General features: G+C 32.1%; 1 protein-coding gene across 1 annotated transcript; it reads left to right on the forward strand.

Moving 5' to 3' along the window:
* Window positions 1–1,971: 1,971 nt before the first annotated feature.
* On the forward strand, window positions 1,972–22,094 carry LOC148621499 (ferric reductase 1-like). The gene is made up of 14 exons (XM_088575959.1): window positions 1,972–2,156; window positions 4,424–4,567; window positions 5,894–6,042; window positions 6,385–6,476; window positions 7,436–7,529; window positions 7,765–7,968; window positions 9,222–9,317; window positions 10,265–10,436; window positions 11,126–11,242; window positions 15,782–15,897; window positions 19,024–19,110; window positions 19,547–19,703; window positions 20,761–20,898; window positions 21,922–22,094. Exons 1-14 carry the CDS (start codon window positions 2,078–2,080, stop codon window positions 22,041–22,043), a joined length of 1,767 nt encoding a protein of 588 aa, XP_088432085.1. The 5' UTR covers window positions 1,972–2,077; the 3' UTR covers window positions 22,044–22,094.
* Window positions 22,095–22,946: the final 852 nt, after the last annotated feature.

Consider the following 22,946-nt stretch of genomic DNA (forward strand, 5'->3'; position numbering starts at 1 on the left):
TCTTTTGTTTACTCCGGCCCATCTCATTGGAATACCCTACCAGATGAAATGAGAAGTGTAAAAAAATCATTTTAAGCAGAAATTTAAATCTTCCAAATGGAGCAACAGGCAAAAGAACAATCCAACTGTATTTACAAGTACTATAATGTAAAATGATATTTTTGCTGGCATGCATTTATATATTATTTACTAGGACTCATTTTGTGGCATGAAATTAACTTCATTAACGCAACATTCCTTTAGCCTCTGCATATACACTTTAATATCACAGTTGATATGTAATACAAGAGCATTACGTAAGTACGCGGATTTGTAGGTACCTTTCCATTTTAGCACAGCTCATTATATAACATGATATTCGGCATTAAGATTTAAATTAAAATCAATTTATAAAGTGTTATTATCCATATCAGTAGTTAAGGTTGTTTTCGTAACTAAGTGGGAAAATTGTGTTTGAATTATTGACTATAATTATACCCAAACTAACAATGATACGAATGTGAATACATTAATGGAATCCTTGCGAAACGAAACGTTTCCCTTTAAACGTTAGGTATGTTGATATTGTGCACGATGATAAAAAGTGTGAGCCATAACTAATTTAGTCAAATTTCAGCAATTTATGATGACGGTGTAGTGTAATCAGGAATCGGTGCAAAAACTGCCAATCCTACCATACAAATAACGCAATATTATAAAGGACTTTTGCACAAATTCAACACATATGCACCCCCTGCAAAAAGTGCAGCTCGAAAGACCTGACGGTCAGCTAAAAATATAAAAATAAAACGATACATGTCAGATCAAATGAATATCAAAACAAACGTCTAAGAACGTTTAGACTTTAATCGCTGCACAGCTCCATTGGATCATTTTACATACAGAGAAGATAAAGCAAGCATACAATAGTCTGGAAACTCCCCAACAATATTGGAACTGCTAAATTTGTAAAGCAACTGTTTGGTAATTACCTCCAAGAAAAACCTGATTTTCCCATAGTCATGCATGTAAAAACAAAACGCTACAAGTTAAGGACCGAGCAAAATTATCATGTTTAAATGATATCTGTTACCTGGCGCTTTGTAAGTATTTGAGGCGAAGAGTACATACACTTTTTGTTTGTTTTGTTTTGTTTTTATGTTGGTTTTGTTTTATTCAGAAGGGAATTAAAGTACAACTTGATTTGTTTTGAAGTGATTTGCGATTTGTAATATTCACTATTTATGTTATATCTTTTGCCAAAAAGTCACAAAATCTTCAAACACCCATAATGTAATTGTTAGTGTAATACATTACTTCTAAAAAGATATTACATAATATATATACTAATTTGAAGTAAGTCACATATAAGTATCTTATTTTGTGACATTAATTGAAGCTGTAAACGAATTTCACAGTATAGTACAGAGAAAGCAGGAACATTTTTCGATATTGTTGCCGACCTGTTTAATTCATTTAATCATAGAAAACTCGTATAGAAATCTAGTATTTTTTTCAGTTAACGTAACCGTATGACTTACCATATTGTTAACGAACCTCCTTAACCACATATAGAGGTAAGTATAGGACTAGATTTCTTTTGGGATGTATCTCTTAACGGAACATAACCCATTTAAAGTGATTTAAGATAAATAATTTTCGCCTGGTCATAAAAAGAGGTATTCCAGTTCATTGTACCACATATTCTAATCTCGTAAAAAAAAACCTCCCATCAAGTATTACTTTTTCAGAGAAATGTCTTATTATATGAAGTTATAAATATGACTTATCTCTGTATGTTGACATAATTCATTGTTAGAGATAAGTGTGTGAACATTTAATGAACCTCCTTCTACAAATGAATTTCAACTACATCGTAAAGAATATTTTGAATTCTCTGCTGATGTGCATAAAATCAGATAATTATTCATAGACAACTGTGATTTAAAAATAATTAAAATGATATCAAATCTTACTACTATGCGTGCAGCATAAAATTACATCATTTATATATCATGTAGCAAAAGTATTTAGGAGCATTCTGAATGCAGATTCCATATCAAAAGGTGCTTATAATTTTTAACTAAAAACGAGATAAATGACCACTCAATGTGATGGATTCGGTAATGGATTGACTTGCATTGCGCTTTGGAGTTTTCTATACCAAATAGTTACAGGTATGGTTTTGTTTTCATTAAAAAATATACTGATTCACGTAATATGTTCGTTTTAAAAACGTGATAATGGCCATTTCAATTTCTTGTATTTACTAATATGAAGTGGTCGTTAAAGATACTTTAGTACAGTGTCTGTAAAATGAGCTTTTTTGTCAGACATTTTTTTAAGATATGAAATGATGTCAAGTAAGCTCTCATTACTACAAACTTTATTCTTTTCAGCCACTGAAAGTGTCAAGTTATTGATTTTTGGTTTCTAAGAACATAATTTTGATTTGAGTTTGACTTTATGAATATCTGCATGTTATTTGCATTGTTTTTTTTTTATATATAGTAAAGGGAATCACATGTAAAACAAGCTTAATCACATCATCACGTCTTTCAATATGTTTCTAATAATCGAGTTACAGCAGCTTGATATTACGTTAATGGACGTCAACGTTTGGGGAAGGTAATTGTACTATATTTCTTGTACTCTTTTGTAGTCTGCTTCTTCAATATCAAGAAATATTTATTTGTTTTCACTTTGTGTAATAAAGACCTTTTCTTGTGATTTTTGATATATTTTATGCAAGCAAGTGGAATTCAAACTACCATATACGTAATAGTAAACTGATGTCCCTTTTGAAGATGTTTGGAGTGACAACAAAACAAAATAGTTATTTCACACGTATTTTAATAAAGAGTTATCGTGAGGTTTAAAAGACCTAAAAATACGGAACGAATTAAGTAATAAACTGCAAAGACAGACATGCATACAGTTCTTGACACAATTCTCACTTCTTGTAAAAAATCATAAAATGCACATAAAACGTTCTTAAAGATTGATGTAAGAGTCATTGTCTACTATACAAGACAAAAATGTTGTCATACCAGCAGTGAGACTTGCTACATGCAATGATTTTTATCGGAACAGAGAAAATAATAGCACTATTTAGACCTATACTGCTGCTACACTCTCCAAAGAAGTGACAGTGAAAAACCATAAACCTCTTTTCGAAAGACTGTGAATATGATATATCGTCCATGTACTGGATTCAAAACTCCTCAAGAATCCATACAAAGCGTCATTGCTGGATCTGCAAAATGTACTACCTAACCTTTTTCGAAACTTTTTCTCTTTCATACTCACAGCTATCAAAGAGGGTCTTCAGTCAAATCATGACACTTATTTCTCCCTTAGTGGTATCAATTCAATGTGGATCCTGAACAATTTGAAAAATCTTCTAGAAAACCTTAAAGCCAGATTATTATCAGAATACAATAGCATCAAAACCTATGCTTTTTCAACCATTTAGACAACTAATCCACATAATCACTTAAAATCCTAACTCAAAAACATTAAAAATCCTTGTTACTCCATGAAAAAACAATACAACCGAATACAAATACGTAGAACCTGTTTGAGATTCCTTCTTCTTTGTGATAAAAAAGATTCCAAATCATCTTCAATTATACCGAAGAAGATGTATTTAAAATACTGGAACCTTTTATCCACAACACAAAACTATAAAGATTAAACTACACATTTAAGTGGATCATGTTTTGTCTAGGGGAAAGTTATTTCATCATACAGATCTTGATTATTTTGTTTTTTTTCATAATCGGCTACAAAATAGCCTTGAACCTCTACTTTTACTCCTTCCTTTAATTGTGGATTATATTTTCGTACGGTGTTCGTTTTTTCAATATATTTGTTTTTATTTTTATTTCCTTTCATTATTGAAAGAAAGGAAAACAGAACATTACAGTTTGCTCATCTATATCGGGGCATCGAAGTGGTCAGTAAATTTTGTAAAGAGTATAGAAATAAATGACATTTCGTTTTAGATAGTGACGATCATTATTCGTATCTGGTGAGCCTGCTAGTGCGTGCCCTGATATAAACCGTGACGAAATCATTATCCAAATTGAAATTTTATTTATTCCTTTATCGGTTATTTGCAATATATGAAAAAAATGATGCTCGCTATCTGAGATATGTTCAAAATATTACAAAAAGTTTGATTAAATAGGGACTATTTAATCGGATAATCAATTATAATCATGATTTGTGATACGTTAGATTTTAGGAAATATTATATCCCATAACAGGCCACAATTACAAATCCTTACAAAATATGTGTATAAGAAACCAATTTAGATCATTATATGTAGGTAATATCAATACTTATTTGCATGAAGCACTATAAAGTTTTATGTTTAAATTCATTTTCAATGTGTGTATTTGTGTTATTACGTAATTCCAATGCCTATTAATTTTACAGTGAGGGGACATGCAGACGGACCTCCGATCGGTACATGTCTTAATTTTTTTCCGAAGCATGGAGGGCAAGAAGCGCAGTTTACTGACCCACCATACATCATCGATATCAAAGAAGATAATTACGTCGGCGATCAAAATATTAATAGTAAGCAGTCTTTTTTTTCAAATCTTGTGTTATTTTTTATATCATTAAACTTCCATGCATAGCATATAAAACTTATCTCTCTAAGAGTTTACCAATATCCATCCATTTGATTAAACCTCAAACGATACTCAAATAAAAGCGTTAAAGTTATATAATGCTTATTTGGTGAAGTATTTTTTTTTCTTTTTAAGTTGTGAAAGTCAGTCCTCTTTCTTCGTTCATTGCTCCTGTGAATATTATTTTTAGAGATGATATAAATAGAATACTACAAAATTCGAAAGTCTTTCATAAATAACTTTTATATCTTTCATTTCATATGTCAAAAGTAATTCTAATTTTACTGTCGTACACAAAATCGACAAGAGGAGAATCTTTAAAAGGGTCCAATACCTCTAACTTACTATCTGCAAATGATTTCAATCAGAATGTTTTGGTAATAATAAACAAAAGAATACTTTTATTACATTTTATTTTCCATTTTGTAATGCACTTTCTTTGCGCTAGGGTCTTCTATATTCGACTTTGAAAAACGAAAAACCTGTTCTTACATGTAACCGCTTATTGTTTTAAATGTCAGTATTTTTTCTCACTATGATCAAATGACAAACACTTTAAGGCTGTGCTTTGATTCATTTAAACTAATAAAATAGATAACACGGATGTGCTGTGTGTAATGTTTTCTTGAAGTTTAGGGTTTAAAGGAAAAGAATAAAATCATAAATGTTTTGTTATATAGAATGAGCTATAACAAATACAAATACCTTTCCCTGTTAAGTAGAGGAAAGGAGGGCAACGGACATCACAGTACTCAACATTGCCATTGTTTTCTCATCTCTTTGTCTAGAAGCATCTTTCCGGAAGAAACGATAAGTACAGTACTTGTATGGGGATAACTTTCCAGTCTATGGTATATGGGTGATGGGGAATGGGGATGAGGGATAGGGATATTGTATGGGGAATGTGGATTTGAATGGGGAGGATGGGGAAATTTGTTTTAAAAGTGTTTATTGACGTGAAATATATATAAAATTTAAAATTATAGTTTAAATGTTGAAGAATTCATATATATAAACTTTGATTTGATAATGTAAATATTTGATTAGAAATATGCAATGAAATTTCCATTGGGGATGGGGATTTTCCTGTGGGGAAAGAGGAATTCTCAATGGGCAATGGGGATGGGAACGATGGGGGATGGATGGATGGTATATGGTGTAAGTGGGAAGTTTATACCATCCAAGAACTGTATTTATCGTCATGTTTACATATTTATTACTTTATATCGCAACATTTTCAGCCTTTACATGATAAAATTGCATATTTTAGTTACCATTCGAGGGAAAGACAGACGTACGCTGATGGGTATACAAATTGCATTTCATAGAAGACAAGGCGATACGGAAGAATTCATTGGTGAATTTGTTAAATTTCCAGAGGAGAAAGTAATGACTTATGACTGCATTGACGGAAAAAATGTATGTAAATGTAATATATTTGTAGTGTATATATAGAAAGAGTAGTCAATGGAACCAATGTTCTAACCGAAATCTAAAGAATGTTATCCATGGACAAAGACCAAACATGGTAAACAGACAAAAACAACATAAAGTTACTAAAATAATATATACAAGGTAACAGCATAATGTTTTTTTTTTTTTATAAAGAACCAGTTGCATAATAACAAAGTGTTGATATGACAGGTTTTTAGTAGAACATAAGTTTATATACAGGAATATACATTGATTTGGTAACTGTAGTAATCCATTTTCCCACAGAGCCTGATGTTGGTCTTTTTTTTTTTTTTTCGAATTATTTAGAATATGATTGGACATTGGAATAATGATCCGGTAAATGAAATTAACGTGACATGGAGAGCACCTACCTCAAACGAGGGCAATCTAACCATGTTGTAAGTATGAAATTATAAAATATGCTTAAGATAAGTAAAGTTACTGTAAATATATAATCTATGGTTTCAATTAAATATTACGAGATTGAAATCCTGAATTGACATGTGTCCATTTGAAAAAAAATCATTTGCCAGAACGTACAACTTCATTGGTATCAGAAATATAGTAAGACTATTACTGCTAAATACATCAATAGTTTGCATTTCATTCGAATAAATCCTCCTTTGAGTCTTAAAAACAAACACTATAGCGACAACAAATTAAAAATGCTTTTTTTTTCAACCTAAGGAACTTAATGATTAGAAACTGTACATAAAATGCATTTTGTATATAACTTTTTGTTCAGTGTAAACGACCAATTGCAAACTCTAAAAATCATCATGGCTTTAGATTTAAATTACATCATACTAACGTAAAAAGCCACAATACAAATAGTGTGGTCTGTCTATATGTTACTTAATGCTAAAGTTCTTATCACACAATTTATAAATACTACACTAGTTGAAGTTGAAATTGATATAAAAAGTTTTAATAAACTAGATCAGCAAACAACATTTTTAACAATAACATAATTTTACCTTTTCGTAGAAAACAAGGCTAAATAGATAAAATATATATGTCTAAACGTTTTATGTGACACAGTAACAAAACATTACGTCTAAGACAGGTCCAGACCAAAAACCGACAGATCAAACTAGTTATTCCGAATTTCAGTCAGCAGAATTAAACAGGGAAGTCATTGCATCTTTCAGCTAACCAAAATTCAGGTGTTATGACGATCACGATCACTTAATCCTGAGGTCATACATGTATTTTCCGCATTCAATGCGCAGTTACGCGTACGTAAAAGTCGAATATCGGTGTTGTGACGTTACGACGTCTTACTTGCAACTGTGAAAAATTATAAAAGCTTCTGGGCTGAATACAGTTGTAAAATAGCCGTTTTGATTCTTTGTAGTACAACGGTCGTTGAAAACTTTGACATGTTTTGGGTAAACATAAAGAATTCGTTACCATCCTCCATCGACGTTCCACACACTCTTGTTCCACAGGTAAATTCTTTATAATATGATTTTCAGGTTTTATCGATTTGAGGGATGGAGCTATCTGTACTTACATTTGATTCTGCCGATATTGATTTACTGTGTTTTACACATCGTTCTATTGTTATTATGATCGCGTATTGTACCATTTCATTAAAAATATATATGGAATTATTGTTGTCTCTTCCCATCGTTTGTCCAATTAATGATAATAGTTAACGCTGTTTCAAAACGTTTATTACAGGCCGATAATACAAAAGGTGTGCAGATACATTTTGACGGTTGTGGTCAAACGCATGGCTGTATACTTTACCCTGCATATTGTACAGATGGAAACTGTGACGTCGGAGTAACATTTAAAGATGAAGGAAACAGAACCAGATTCCAGATATTTGCTACACAAGAGGATGGTTACATTTCGGTTGGATTTTCTGCAGACAGATGGATGGTTCGTAAACTTTTGTCATTGTTAGATATAATTTTTCATTGTTACTTAAGTGCCATAAGGGGCCTGTTAAAGGAGTCGATTGAGAGGTAAATTTTGGAGTATTTATGGATGTGTCATGTTTGTCAATTAGCAAATCTGAAAAAAAAACATTATCTGTTCTACAGTTATATAATTCCGATAAAAGTTTTAATAATATAGTATTATTGTGTAAGGTTTTCCATATTGGCTTAGTTATTGGTCTGAGATTAGCCATATAAAACTGAGTCCAATATTTCCAGCTGAGGACCAATAACTCAATATGAAAAACCTTACGCAATAATACTTTTTTTGACTAACTAGTCTAATACGCTAGGCCAATATGGATATTGGAGTCGATTGAGAGGTAAATTTTGGAGTATTTATGGATGTGTCATGTTTGTCAATTAGCAAATCTGAAAAAAAAAACATTATCTGTTCTACAGTTATATAATTCCGATAAAAGTTTTAATAATATAGTATTATTGTGTAAGGTTTTCCGTATTTGGCTTAGTTATTGGTCTGAGATTAGCCATATAAAACTGAGTCCAATATTTCCAGCTAAGGACCAATAACTCAATATGAAAAACCTTACGCAATAATACTTTTTTTGACTAACTAGTCTAATACGCTAGGCCAATATGGATATTAACCCATTCAATATGACGTATTGGACGGGATTTATCGATATTGGACGGCTAGATCCCGTATTGGCGCACTTTTGTAATATTTTGTATGGTATTTGCAGTTTTGATCATATTTAGGCCAATATTCAAACGTTAATCTATATCATATTTAACAAATTTATTTCAAGTCTTTATTATTTTGTGTTATGTCGACGTCTGTATAGCTATAAGATATCAACCGACGGACGAGACATCCGCCACTTCTACTCTCACTCAGTATTTTGATTTAATATATCACAATAAAACGATTTCGATGGATTTTCCAAAAACAAGTAATTTCAAGTCACAGATTCAAACGTACGTTCGTGACGCTCGATCAAGTTATTACCGCACGATTTCTTGCCATGTGATATCAAGTTCAAAAGTGCGTGTTGGTGCTTTTACTATTTTTTTTTCATCATCGACATTTGTCATTTCGTGTGATGTTCCATCATTTGCATGTTATTTATTTCATATATATATATACGAATTTCATGTTTTTATTCCCTGTTCTCAAGCTCATGCCATGTAATTGTTTTTTTTTTAATTTTCTTAATCATATTCATTTAACAGGGAACGGATCATACAATTTCTTGCACCGTAAAAGACGGAGAATATACAGTCCAGCATGGTTATAATCCAGAATTTTACAACTACAGACAATATAAGGTTATTTGATTTTAGTATCAATCCATATACAATTCAGATACTGCAATGGTAGAGGAGATTCCCATGCAGAAAACCAAACAAGCGACATACGTCATTTTTCCTTAAAGTAAAGAATCATCTTACAATTCACCAATAACCTATTCCGAATTATAGTCCCTTCTACATACAGATCTGTATTTTGGAGAAAAGAGTTATCAAGGGAACTAAGCGTGGCATGATTCGAGCTAGATTCAAAAGAATATATTTAATGGATAAAGACTAGACAAGAAAAAAAATAGACACACACAATAAAGAATATGAAATAACCAAAATAATTCGTACAAAAAGATAAAGAAAAATTTAACACTGATTCAACTGAAAATGGGAGGTAAGACCAGGCCCACTCCCATGTATATACACTAAATCATAAACAATTACTCTTGCAACTGTTAATTTCATGTACAATCATTTTTTTTTAATTTCCGAAGCAACTGACTGAAAATTAGGACTTGTTATGTGTTTTGTAACTGTTTTTGAATTGTAAATTTGTGAATTTGGTAGGTTTTGGGGTGCAGGAATCGACTACTGTCTAATAATCATAAAGACTTCTTCGTAAGTTTGCAAAAAGCAAAATGGAATATTATTCAATTCGTTAAAATATTTTCGATCAGCTTTTTTGAAATCTATCCCATATCTATTAAATGTTAGGATGTTTAATAAAAGACACGTCTTATAATAGCATCATACTCCGACAATAAAATTATTCCTTTTTATAGACTTCCGATGTTTCTTCAAAGATGAAAAAGTTGTTATCCGTGTATCTTTCGATTTTCTCTGTTTTGGAATATTCTACTATGTTTTCTGTTATATTGTTATCTTTTGTGATGTACTCACATCACAATTTTATCACTGTCGTCAACATAACTTTATCACGCCTAGAGATTTCTTTTCAATTTTTTTTATCATAGAAAGATGAATTAAAAGATATGATTGTAGCTCAGGAGGATGGAAAATTAAAATGTGAATTCACAAGACCAAAAGTCATGAGTGTTGTTAACAGATTTAAACCAAATGAGCGATTAACGTTCGATATTAACCAAGAGTATTACGTTATGATAGCATGGGGAGAGGTACCACGTGGTAAGTGCGATGATTTAAGTAGCAGTCCTTTTCTTCAATTAGCCGGTAGTGATTCATGCATGTCAAAAATCATACATATTTTTTATATCTAACTCTGAAACAGTAGCAGACCACAAAACCAATCTTTGGTTTCTGTGTTTTCGAGATAAAAATTGTATAGATTGTATATAAAATTGACCCTTTGTGGGAGTTATCATTCTTGATTTGATTGATTTTTAACGTAAACATATAGCATATCGAGACCGGAAAAGCACTATTTGTTCAATGTTGGTTTTGACAGAATGAGACCCCTCTACTATAGGCAGTGTCTGAATTTTATATGGATTCGGCCTTATTACATAAAGACTAACGTTATTATAACCTGCAAATTGTATTTCACGTTCGACATTGACGATATGTATGTAAAGAAAAAACACTTCTTGCGTTTTTTTTAATATACAGAAACTTTGAAGTCAATGGTGGATTGTTTGGATCCTTATATTGTCCAAAGCTTGATTATTTTTATTTAATTTTTCTATATTTTTATATGACTTACGTATCTATTTTAATTGGGAAATTTTTCGTAATTGCAGATTAAAGTTACTTGTCGTCAAGTTTTGTTTTTTTTTTCTGCTGATACTTAAATTATTTTTACCAAAATTTTTAAGGAGTTAATTTCAGGGTACACATATGATTTAATCTTTCTCTAGGTGCACCTGCTTTGTTACATCATACTGAATTGCCAATAACTACATATTCTAAAGTGAACTTCAAATCAACTCTACTTTACAGAGGAGCAGCTTTACCACAATTAACACAAATCCATGGTAAATTTATAGATCGCTATTATTTCTAAACTATGAACGACCCGTGTTTTCGATAAAGTGTATGTTTGAGGTGTTGATAGGCTATACATGTCAAAGTCTGCAATTGCTGGTCAAATAACGCTGTATGTGGACAATGGTTTTCATGTCATCTAAGCTCTAAATATTCGCAACAAAATACCAAATGTCAGCAATCGGGTGATTTAAATACGCATAAACCCAAAAACATTGCCTAGACAAGAACAAATGAAACAGAGACGACCTACACAATGTAGCGAACCGAATACCTCTTTCGTTCGAAGTTCAATGACGAATGAGTCGTACAATTCAGTGGACTTTACGTTTCTGGATAATAAAGGGACAACTATTTATCTGAACCTATGAATAATGTTGTTTGGGGGCTAGCTGCAGCCTGCTCAGTGGTGTTCATGGATTTTCTACACGCCTTGCTTCTCACTTTCTTGTGTTTACTTTCTGCCATCTCCGTACCATCCAGCACACAATCTGATTGCCTTATTTTTCATCAGTAATTTTCAATGTCTATAAGAAATAGTATTATTACATAATGAATGTATTGACGTAGCGTACGGTGTTGGTGTCATTTTTGGTAACGGCGAAATGGGCAAAATTTGACGTCTTTTTTGTATTGCAACGTACATCGTTCTATAATTGTTACATGTAAAAAGAAGTGTGCTTCATTTATTTTTTTTCAAAATTAATTTTTCGTACGTTTTGGTCAATTAAAATGATCAGATTATGGTAAATAGTTTGACATCAACCATTTAAAAATGATTTGAAGGAAATTTTATCCTATGAGAAAAATGTTAGGGATTATGAAAACAAATTTCGTGATGCGCTAAAAAAGGTAAAACTCCCTCACTAAACCAGAAAGCCAACAAACCTACAAGCAAAGAAGTCAGTAGCACACCCCCACCCACCCTCATTCGCCGGGAAATCATATTTTGAAAGCGTATTAAGTGAATCTTTCCTATTTGGTTTTATGTCTCTAATGTAGATGTATGTTGATATTTTCGAATACATGTACTCGTTTCAGAATTTTATGGTATATTGTTAAACATTTTGAGGAAACAAAATCTTGGCAAATCTCCCTCTCTGAGAAAATTTGAGACCAAAATTTCCCGTTTTTATTATACGACGTAAAAAAAACTTGCGGACGTATAATGTTATAGCGCAGTCGTCGTCCGCGTCGTCGTGGTCTGGGGACACTTCGTTTCCGTGCGATAACTTTAGTTGTGGTTAACGAATTGTTCTGAAATGTTGATATGATTTTACCAACAACTAAGAATATTCCTATTTAATTTGGGCTTTGTTGTCCCTCTCGCTTAAGAAAAAGAGACCAAAAAGGGTAAAAATATGTATTTCATTAAAACCCCTGTAGATTGTTCTTTATCTAATTCGGCTAAACAAATGTACAGCAGGTTTTGTACAGTTTTGGACCGTTTTCAAGTTATAGGGGGTCAAATTGGGCAACGCCTAAAAATATATTCGTATCTTTTTTTTTGGTCCGATTTCGAAATTTTTTATTTCACTGGATTTTTTATTGGATTCTTCATTAATAATCCTGCCTGCATTTTTCAATCAAATTTCGGATATCTCTTACGGTTTCCGAGTTATAAGAGATAAAAAAGGCCACACCAGAATAAACCATTTTTTGTTTTGTTTTTGGTCCAGTTTGAAGAAAAAAAACAAAAAAATATTTGTACAGCTTATTATATCTTATTGCTAAAATAATTGTCAAGAGGTAATTAGACAATCATGAAATACGTTGATTTTATAATATTTCCCTAGCAAATTTGAAAGTGCGTGTCTACACATTTCAAAATACTTTGGTGAAGGCACGCTGATCCCGCTTTCACTACAACATAATTGCATATGAACAGACGTCAACAGTCGTAATAATTTAATCTAGTATCGTAAGTTTTCAATACTTTTTATTGTTTTTTTTTTAAATTGACGTTAAAAGAGTTTTTACGTCTCAAAACAGAACGTCATTTTTGTTAGACACCGTTTTACATATAGTATATAATATATAACCCATTTGTTAAGCCAAAGAAAAAAATGAAATGATAAAACCAAAGAGGAGGATGAATACATTTTTAAGTATATGGACAAATCGACTCAACACCATTTGCCTTTTTGAACAATTCGTTCGAATTTGGCATGGTGTACGCGTGAACAAATAAAATGTACAAATTTTAGATGTTGTGACATTTTGGTTAGACACAGACAAAATGCTGCACTTAGATACATGTTCAACCAAGTACCATAATTTTTAGAATATACTGTCTGCAGCATATATACATGTAAAATTCAAAATTTCAAAGTTATTAATTCACTCAAAGCTAACGAAAAAAGCTTTTGATAAAGACTGGTAGCACGCAACATGTAGAAAACGTCGGGAAAAAGACAACGTGACATCACAACATACGTGCGTATTTATCTATTATTAGACAATGAAACTCATTATTTTTTCAGAATAAACATGATGTTCTGAATATTTATACAGTCCTTTAAGCGTGAATATACTTCGGTAAAAATAATATTCGTTGTTATATTTTACAACCTTAAGCAAGAATGTAGCCAATGGCCAACGTCGACAAAAATAAGTTTTGTGACATAATTGAAATACGGACAAAAAGGCTTTTAACAAAGAGACTGATTGAACATTTTATATATATTTTCATTGGGGTTATGTAATAAATTGTCAATATAGTTAATAAGAGTCCCGATTAAAAAAAGCTGTTCGCATAACATTAAAAAACATGTCTAACATTTTGTCTTCAAATCGATTTCGTTCCATTTTTAGAATGTCCACATCAAAGGGGAGACCTTTGTGATATTGTAATAAGCTTTGATCGTATCATTACGTCATGAAAAATATGACATCGTTTGCAGCACAGACTGCTCTTTCCTAAAAAGTTTGTTTTATCAAAATACGCCAAGAAACAACTTGGATATATTGGTGAAATAGGAAGCAAGTATTTCTTAATGTTACCCGTCCACATATAAAAATGGACGTTCTTGTGATTAAATAATGATTACCCTCCACAATTTACGGCATCTTTCAAAGATTTATGATTGTAATCCTAAAACAACAACCATTTTCGAACATTTTAATATATTGCCTTTGATAACTCCACATTCTAATAGCAATATTTCTGTTTTCGCAACCAGTGTGTTTTCTTAATTTTTTTTTTTTAATTTGTTGGACTTCTCCGTGATTATACAGTTCACAAATATTTTTCCCGAAGATAAATTGTATATAAAAACAACAACTCGACAAATGTTGGTAACACAACCAGTAAACCCATTTAAGAATGCTTATCCTAACTGAAAAACTAAAATTAAAAAAATACGGGATTAATCACGAATATGCATGTATCGTAAATACTTTTCCATGGCTTATTTATAACAAATGAGCAGACACCTCTTACCACTCTACAAAAAAGCTTCACAATACATGATATTTCCTTTTTCTTCTTCGTCACTAACATTGAGACCAGGTCTAGTAACCGCCTGAAAGTTTGAACAACATACAAGGAAAGATGTGTATTTTAAACAACACCGACGAACAATGTCTTATCGAATCACTGAGTAATACTTAAAAAAAATTAAATAGGTTAGTAGTTAAATTATTTTTGACCTGCGCGTGAAGGGTCAAAATGTTGAAGGGAAATTTAGAATGCTCTTGTAAAAAATATTGGATTGTATCGACAAAACCAACAATAATTAACACGTTACAAATGATACAAAAAGAACGCATGCATAGAAACGAGCAGCCATGACAGAGAACAAGAATATGATGCACATGCATAGTTTTATTAAAGAAAAATAAATAAAATTATACAAAAAAATTCGATAACTGCAACTGTATAATCAAGGAGAGGTCCAACAAATTTAAAAAAGAATTAAAAAGCATGTTGAAACCCTTTTAAATCTTATTTCCTTCCATAAATAAACTGTCATATGATACTAAACATAACTTCTTAATTACTCTCCGCACGAACGTCCTTTATTTATATCATATATTTAAATTAAATTCCGTATTTCCGTAAACCCTTTATTTTTTACCATATATCGCGTTCCTTATATCTCATCCCTACATCTACATCGAATACACCTTACGGTCTGGTTTAGCTTTCCACAATAACATTTAAGTAGCAGTATATATAGTTATCAGACAATAGATGAACATGCATACCAAAAACCCACGTAATTCACCTGTATGTTGTATTCAGAAACTGTGACAGACCACATTACCGGTCAGTTTTTAGAATAAGTATATGGATTTGCCTTTGAAATAATGAAATTGGTTTCATACTTAAAACATCTTCATTTCGTACCATATATTCTGTTGCAGTTTTTTTCCTACAGACCCCGTGTAAGTACGAAAATATTTTCCTTGCATTTACCCCAATTTTACCAAGTTATATCCCACATAAATTGATCGCATTAAAACAACTTTATAAATATGTTCAATTTAAAAATATATATATTTCGTTCGTCCACTTCCTGTTTCAGGTCTGTTGATGTTAATAGCTTGGATATTATTTACTGGACTGAGTACAATCGTGGCTAGATACTTTAAATTCAGTTTTGGAGAAAAAAGTTTATTTGGTGCCAAACTGTGGTTTCAGGTAACAAATATACACTGTAAGTGTGGTTTATAAAAACGTTGGGACATTTATTATTCAATAATAGGCTTCAAAAATTCTGTCATTCGATAATTCGTATACATATGATGATTAAAAATGTTGTAAGCATATATATATATATGAATCTGCCAACCAGCAAACTTAATGGGTATCGGATCGTCCAGTCATGACGATGCAGCACAAACAAAAATAATTATACAAGTCTAAAGGATTGTACAACGATACCGATAAAGATGTTAACACACTATAATAAAGTATATAATGGGCAAAATTTTCAGTCAACAAATGACCTTCTTCAGTGCCTTAAATAAACTGAGTGTGTATGAAAGTGAATGGTCTGTGAACACAACTCACTACCTAATCAGGTGAATACCTGTGACGTATACAATTTTTTTTACCGACAGTAACAAAGATCTTGAACATTGTGCTATAGACACACGTTGTGTGTTGATCTTGAAAAAAATAAAAAAATATTTACAAATACTGTTATAAGAAACTGTACAAAATAGGAAGAACTTAATGTTTTTGTTAATTCCGTTGGGTGTAAAACACGGAGTTCTTGGGGATTTTGGATAAAAGAACTCCGTGTTTTACACCAACACGGAATTAACAAAAAACATTAAGTTCTTCCTATGTTGTACAGTTTCTTATAACAGTATTTGTAAATATTTTTTTTTATAGTTCAGTATTCAAGATCAACACACAACGTGTGTCTATAGCACAATGTTCAAGATCTTTGTTACTGTCGGTAAAAAAAATTGTATACGTCACAGGTATTCACCTGATTAGGTTGTGAGTTGTGTTCACAGACCATTTACTTTCATACACACTCAGTTTATTGAAGGCACTGAAGAAGGTCATTTGTTGACTGAAAATTTTGCCCATTATATACTTTATTATAGTGTGTTATAGTGTGTTAATATCTAAAGCAAAAAATATTGAATGTAAAATCCATATCATTAATTTGCACCAAAATGTTAAGGCATTAGTATGGGTCCGTATTCGTTAACAGTTCTTTAAATACAAAAATAACAATAATATAGATTTTGCCAATTTCGGTATGCTGTATACGTGTTTCAAGTAATAAATTCTATTCAGCAGCAAAAGAATAATACACTATGAATGTTTAAGATTCAGAAATAAATCGTATACAAGAAATACACAAAATCAAAAATATCGAATTAGAATGCCAAACCAAACAACGGTAAGCTTTATCAGACCATGTCAAAGGAGAAACATGATTGTACCCCAGTGTTTAATACAAGGAATGAATTCTATGAGCATTAGATGTTTTAAATTTTGTGCTACGATAAATTTAGGTAAATAATATATGATATATAGTTCGTGATTTTCCAGTCTAATGACTGGGATGATGAATAAACTCGGGGCCTACGGTCCATCATCAGTAGCATCAATCAAGTGTTTTTAGCACTAATATACCAATCTTAAAAATACTGCAAATTAAGGTGTGCTGAACATGTGCCTTTGAGAAATGTTCTTCTCTAAAACCACTTAGTGAACTGTTACCAACTATGGTAACATATGTTTTAAGGATGTCATCTAAAGCGGCGTGTCTATAATGCTGATCCGGCAACAAAAATTGCGGCCGTGTCTATTTATATAAAACAGGATTAAACCACGAAGTAATAGTTACAAATGAATATCTAAAACAAATGAGAGATAGTCAATGCAGACAAATTTCTTTCTTCAACTAAAATTACTTTACGAAGGAAGTCTATGGGTCCAAGTTGTAGGTCTGTCTTTTATTAGAGTTTTTGTCCTTGGAAGAATAAAAATGGCGTATTTTGAGTCTTTGGCCAAGATATATTCAAAATCATTATAGATAAAATAGAACTTTCAAATTGATGTAATGGTCCTTATGATAATGTCTACAAGGATTTCCATCGATTAGTTATATGTGTAGTACAGTTCCATATTAGAGTTATTGGTTTTGCACGGCAAATATCTTATAACAAAACTTTTGATCATCTATGACGGGAAAAATTTAAAGTGCTTTGCTATATTTTTCCTTGTATCTTGAAAGCCGTCGAAGATAAATACAAAATTTTGTTAATTGAAATTATTCGTTTGACCAGCTCTCGAAAGAATATGCTATCTAAGTAAGTAATAATTATTTTGAAATTTGTTGCCCTCGTAAGGTCAAGCAATTAGCCATTTTCGAAGTGTTTTTTTTTATATTGTAAAAAAATACCTTGCAGACAGGTAATATTTCAATTGCTAATTGTTTTCTATATTCTTCCCAGGTTTAGGGTGGAGTCCGAGTTGCTCATTTACTTTTGTTACTTCGCCCGTATTATTTTGGGGTTTTTTCATGTTCTTTGTTGTGTTTGTCTGTTTTCCATGTCTGGTCTTTGTTCTTTCTAAAATCAGATATTCATAAGGCAAAAAAAAAAACATTCAAGGTGAGCAATTCCGACCTCTAGTTTACACTCTTCGTCGATTGCTTGACTAATTATACGCAAACCTCTTTGATACGCAAGTTGATTTAGGATTATTACTATAAGCAGTCTTTTCATTCAAAATTGTCAACTTATGGCAGAGCTTGCCGAAATTACGCAGACGTTTTGTATCGCGCTAGAACTCTAACAAATTGGCTTCAGGGTTATGTTGCTACAAGAATGAAGTCATCACTACAGAAGTTTTATGGTTGTCATCATGAACTCGTGGATCGTTATTGTGTATTCATCTGCACCATGAAAATTTATTTATTCGACGGGTTATAGTTTTCCTTTCCTCGTTTGTCTACCCCGGACTTCACTTTAAGCAGAGGACGCTTACCCTACTGGTGCACCTGGTCCACGCTCTCAGTTTTTAATGGAGTCCGAGTTGCTCATTTACTTTTGTTACTTTGTATGTATTATTTTAGTTACTTTATGTTGCTTGTTGAGTATGTCTGTTTTCAATGTCAATGTTTTCAATTTCAATGTCCCTGGATTACATTCTTTTGATTACCGCTATAACCTTGGTTCCCTTGATTACCCTTATTGACACATTCTAAATTTTTAAATCAATCATGCAATTGTTATGTACACTTGATGTAAAAACTATACTTTAACTAAAAAGTTCTGTTTACTTTTCTTTACTTAGCTGCACAGGTTTGCTGCAATATTGGTAGCCTTGATGACTTCTGTTTCATTCATAATTATATTTGTCAGAGTAAAATCCTTTACTGAGGTAATCTTACAGTAGATTTTGGGATATTACATGTTGCCAATACAGCGAGCTTTGCGCCAAAAAAAGTAATTACAAAATTCATTGCCAGATGAATATATGGAATTTATTCTATACAATGTACACGCAAAATAAATATATTGCCCTTTTTATGGCCCTTTGATTTTTACCATTTGGTAGAAATGGTAATACAAATATATTCTTGAAAATGTACATTTATATCTGACTCATATGTCATCACGTTTAAGATTATTCCATGTCATAATTACGTTTGTTCACAGAGTGCTAAAAAATATATAAAATCCACTTATTTAATGGATGGAAATAAACAATAGATATTTTTTTCATGTTTTTTTATTACTGGATATACAAAAAGCCCCTTCATTTTGTCTCTGAATTCAATCTACTTATATTCTTATGTATTTTGTGATTCATGTAGGTTGCTGAATCACACGCTTACTTTGGAATTGCATTAATGTCAACAACTACGATACAGATAATTAGCGGGGTGTTCCGTCCAGATGCTCCATCAAAGGTCCGGCCACTTTTTAACTTTGGACATTGGCTCCTAGGAAAGTCCTCTCACATATTGTCAGGTAAATTAATAGAATATAGAAATGTTTCTGAAATGCACTTTATTAAAGTTCCTTGTATTAAACATTGGGAAATAATAATGGTGTCGGATTTTGCTTTCTGTTTCGGAAGTTGTTTTTTTTTCCTTCTTCTTGTATACAATTTGCTGTTGAATCTTGAAATTCTAACGTATTTTTTCTCATGCTGCTGAAATTCGAATATAGCATACCGAAATTTGTAATATTTATATATTTATATATATATATATATATATATGTATATATATACAACGTCTCAGAATGTGACGACTCTATTCGCTACACTGCTCCATCGGATCAAATTGATACAGGGAAGATATCGTAAACTTATAGACGGGTCTGAAAAATTTCCGACGATGTTAGAACTGTCAAATTTGCGAAGCAAATTTTGGTCGTTCCCTCAGTGGGACTCGAACTCGTACCGCTCTGACATCTATGGATCATTCCTCCTCGTAGGATTAATCTAGGGCTGTAACTTAGTACACGATGTATGGTAGTACGGGACAGTTCATCTAGGTGTTATTAATCTAAATTAATCCTACAAGGAGGAATGACCCGGCCAGCGAAAGCTATATTTTTATATAGCCTAGCTGGCCGAGTGGTCTAGGGCGCTGGACTTAGTGCAGGCGGTGTTGCCATAGATGTCACAGCAGTTCGAGTCCCGCGGAGGGAACGACCAAAATTTGCTTCGCAAATTTGACAGTTCTAACATCGTTGGGAATTTTTCAGACCCATATATATATGTGTGTGTGATCTAAGTGTGCTTTTAAACGATTTTTTATTAATTGCAAAGCCATAAGTCGATTCGTTTATTTGATTCTATCCGCCCTTTTCTTTATATAAAGCGTTGTCGTGCGTATGATACCAATTCAGTTTTTTTTTCAAAAATATTTAGAAAATAAAAACTGAAATAACATTACTCTACAGTTACAAGGTTAAATATGGCACTGTACAACACACCAACCAACATAAATAAAAGACCATAGGATTATTGATGAACAGCACATTGTCGTCTTTCCAATAATGTTAACTTTGTTTGCAGTTGTTGCAATTGTGCTCGCCTTTACAATACAACTGATACCAAAGACACAGTCCAAGTTTGGAGTCATTATTGCCAGTATATGGGTGACATGCCAAATTTTATGGGAATTGTTTTTCGAAATTCGACTGAGAAGGAGCGGTGAGTGAATAATACGTGTTTCTTAAGGGCTTGTTTATAAAAGGCATTAGTCCCGATTAACTTGCCTTTTTTATGCTTCCATGTCAACTACATACTTACTTATAATTATAAATATACTACATTCACCGAAGATAAGACTAGGGTACTTAACGACATCTATTCCAGAAATATGTCATTACTATATAACAAATAGACACACAACAACAGGAAACATATTTAGAAAAGAAAACAGACATTAAAGAAGTCTCGCATTGCAAAACGAATATAAAAGGCACAAAATATAAATAGCAACACGAAGCCAACTAAAACAAAGGACTCATGGGCTTAAAATTAAAGAGTGAGCGCTTTCATAATCTTGCAACGATCTTCAGTGTTAATAGTCGGATGCCATATCAGGTAAACAAAACGAGGAGGGACAATTTTAACATACGGAAGCCATTTGTAATATAAACTACTACAGCAACCAATCAGGTAAGTTTTGACTGCAGAATTTCCAAAGCATGACCTAATTTGTTTGGTTTTTTTTTTGCAATGCACTTGGTATGGTCCACTCATTTACACAGTTTAAATGACCTGTTTTCTATTGGTGGCTACTGTCCTTCAATTGACCAGCATGTCAATGTGAATAGAGTTTACCTTAAAACACATAGGGAACATATCAAAACATTATCCAGATTTACATATAGTTCATTTACGCCCTATCTGCAGAACTGATAAAATTAAAACAGCAGGTCAAGCCAGTTTTGATATAATTCAATATCAAATGAATGCAACATTCACATATCTAGGTGATGCTTTACCTTAAAATTGTTCTAGATACACAGGTTTGTCTGTAGTCAGAGGGAAATTAGTGGTGAAATTGAGGCCATATTTGTGTGGCAATGATGAACCTTATTATTGACGTTAGCATAAATTTGATTTTGAGAAACTGTATTTTATCATCTTGTTCCGTATTCCAATTAAGCGTGCTTTATAATAGAAAAATAAACAATGATTTATAATGTAGAACTTATCTATTTGCAGGAAAACGAGAGAAAACTGGACGGCATTCCATGCAAAAGGCAGATACAGTTTTACTTATTTTGTACCTTTTAAATATGACTCTTGTTTTAGCAGTCTCGGTCCTGGCTATTTATTTCTTTTAAATTATCATTAGCAATGTAAACATGAATGCAAAATAAAAATGCTTATTTCAATATTTTGCCCAAAATTTCTAAAATATCAGTGCCAAAATACCCTTTCACACAATCAACACATCCTTGTATGGTATGCAACATATTTTTACAATACAAATTTCACAGAGATTCATTATTGCCCAGAAACCAGAAATGTGTCGGTTTTGGACCCCTAACTCCTTCACGCATAAAGTGAAAACCTCCAGAATCTAAACGTGACTTAATTGGTATAGAACCTTGTGGTACAACAGCAAAGATATATACTCATATATTTAAGTAACAAAGATAAACTTTTGATTCAAATTCTTCCATGTGCTTTAGTAGTAAGGGTTTATAACCACAAAAATCAAATAAGACCTTACTTTTGTGATATGGTGCAATATCTTAAAAAGTGTGATAAAATATTAAAGTGATCCTGTATAAGTATGAAAACCAGCTGATTCGTTCCCTTACCTACTTACACCCCTTCAATAAACATCAATAATGAAAACCACAACTTCCGGGATGGTATAAATGTTTCAAGATATGTCTACATAATTTTATTAGACATAGGTAATAGCAAAAACAGTACATGTCTGTAAGTATAATGTATGTCAATGCATCATCTTGTAGATATGCAGTTATTGTGCAAGGCAAGTAGTACCCCCAAATCATTTCCCTAGCATTTAGTCATTCCCTGACATACTTGACATTACACAGATTTCAGTTAAGTGAAAGAGTAATCTTGGGAACCAAGGTTATTGCGGTAATCAAAAGAATGTAATCCAGGGACAAAGACCAGACATGGAAGACAGATATACACAACAAAGAACATAAAGTAACTAAAATCATATGTACAAAGTAACAAAAGCAAATGAGCAACTCGGACTCCAC

Source organism: Perna viridis, chromosome 3, assembly GCF_037379345.1.
Source record: "Perna viridis isolate PV_CMFRI_1.1 ecotype Kerala chromosome 3, ASM3737934v1, whole genome shotgun sequence".
NCBI lineage: Eukaryota > Metazoa > Mollusca > Bivalvia > Mytilida > Mytilidae > Perna > Perna viridis.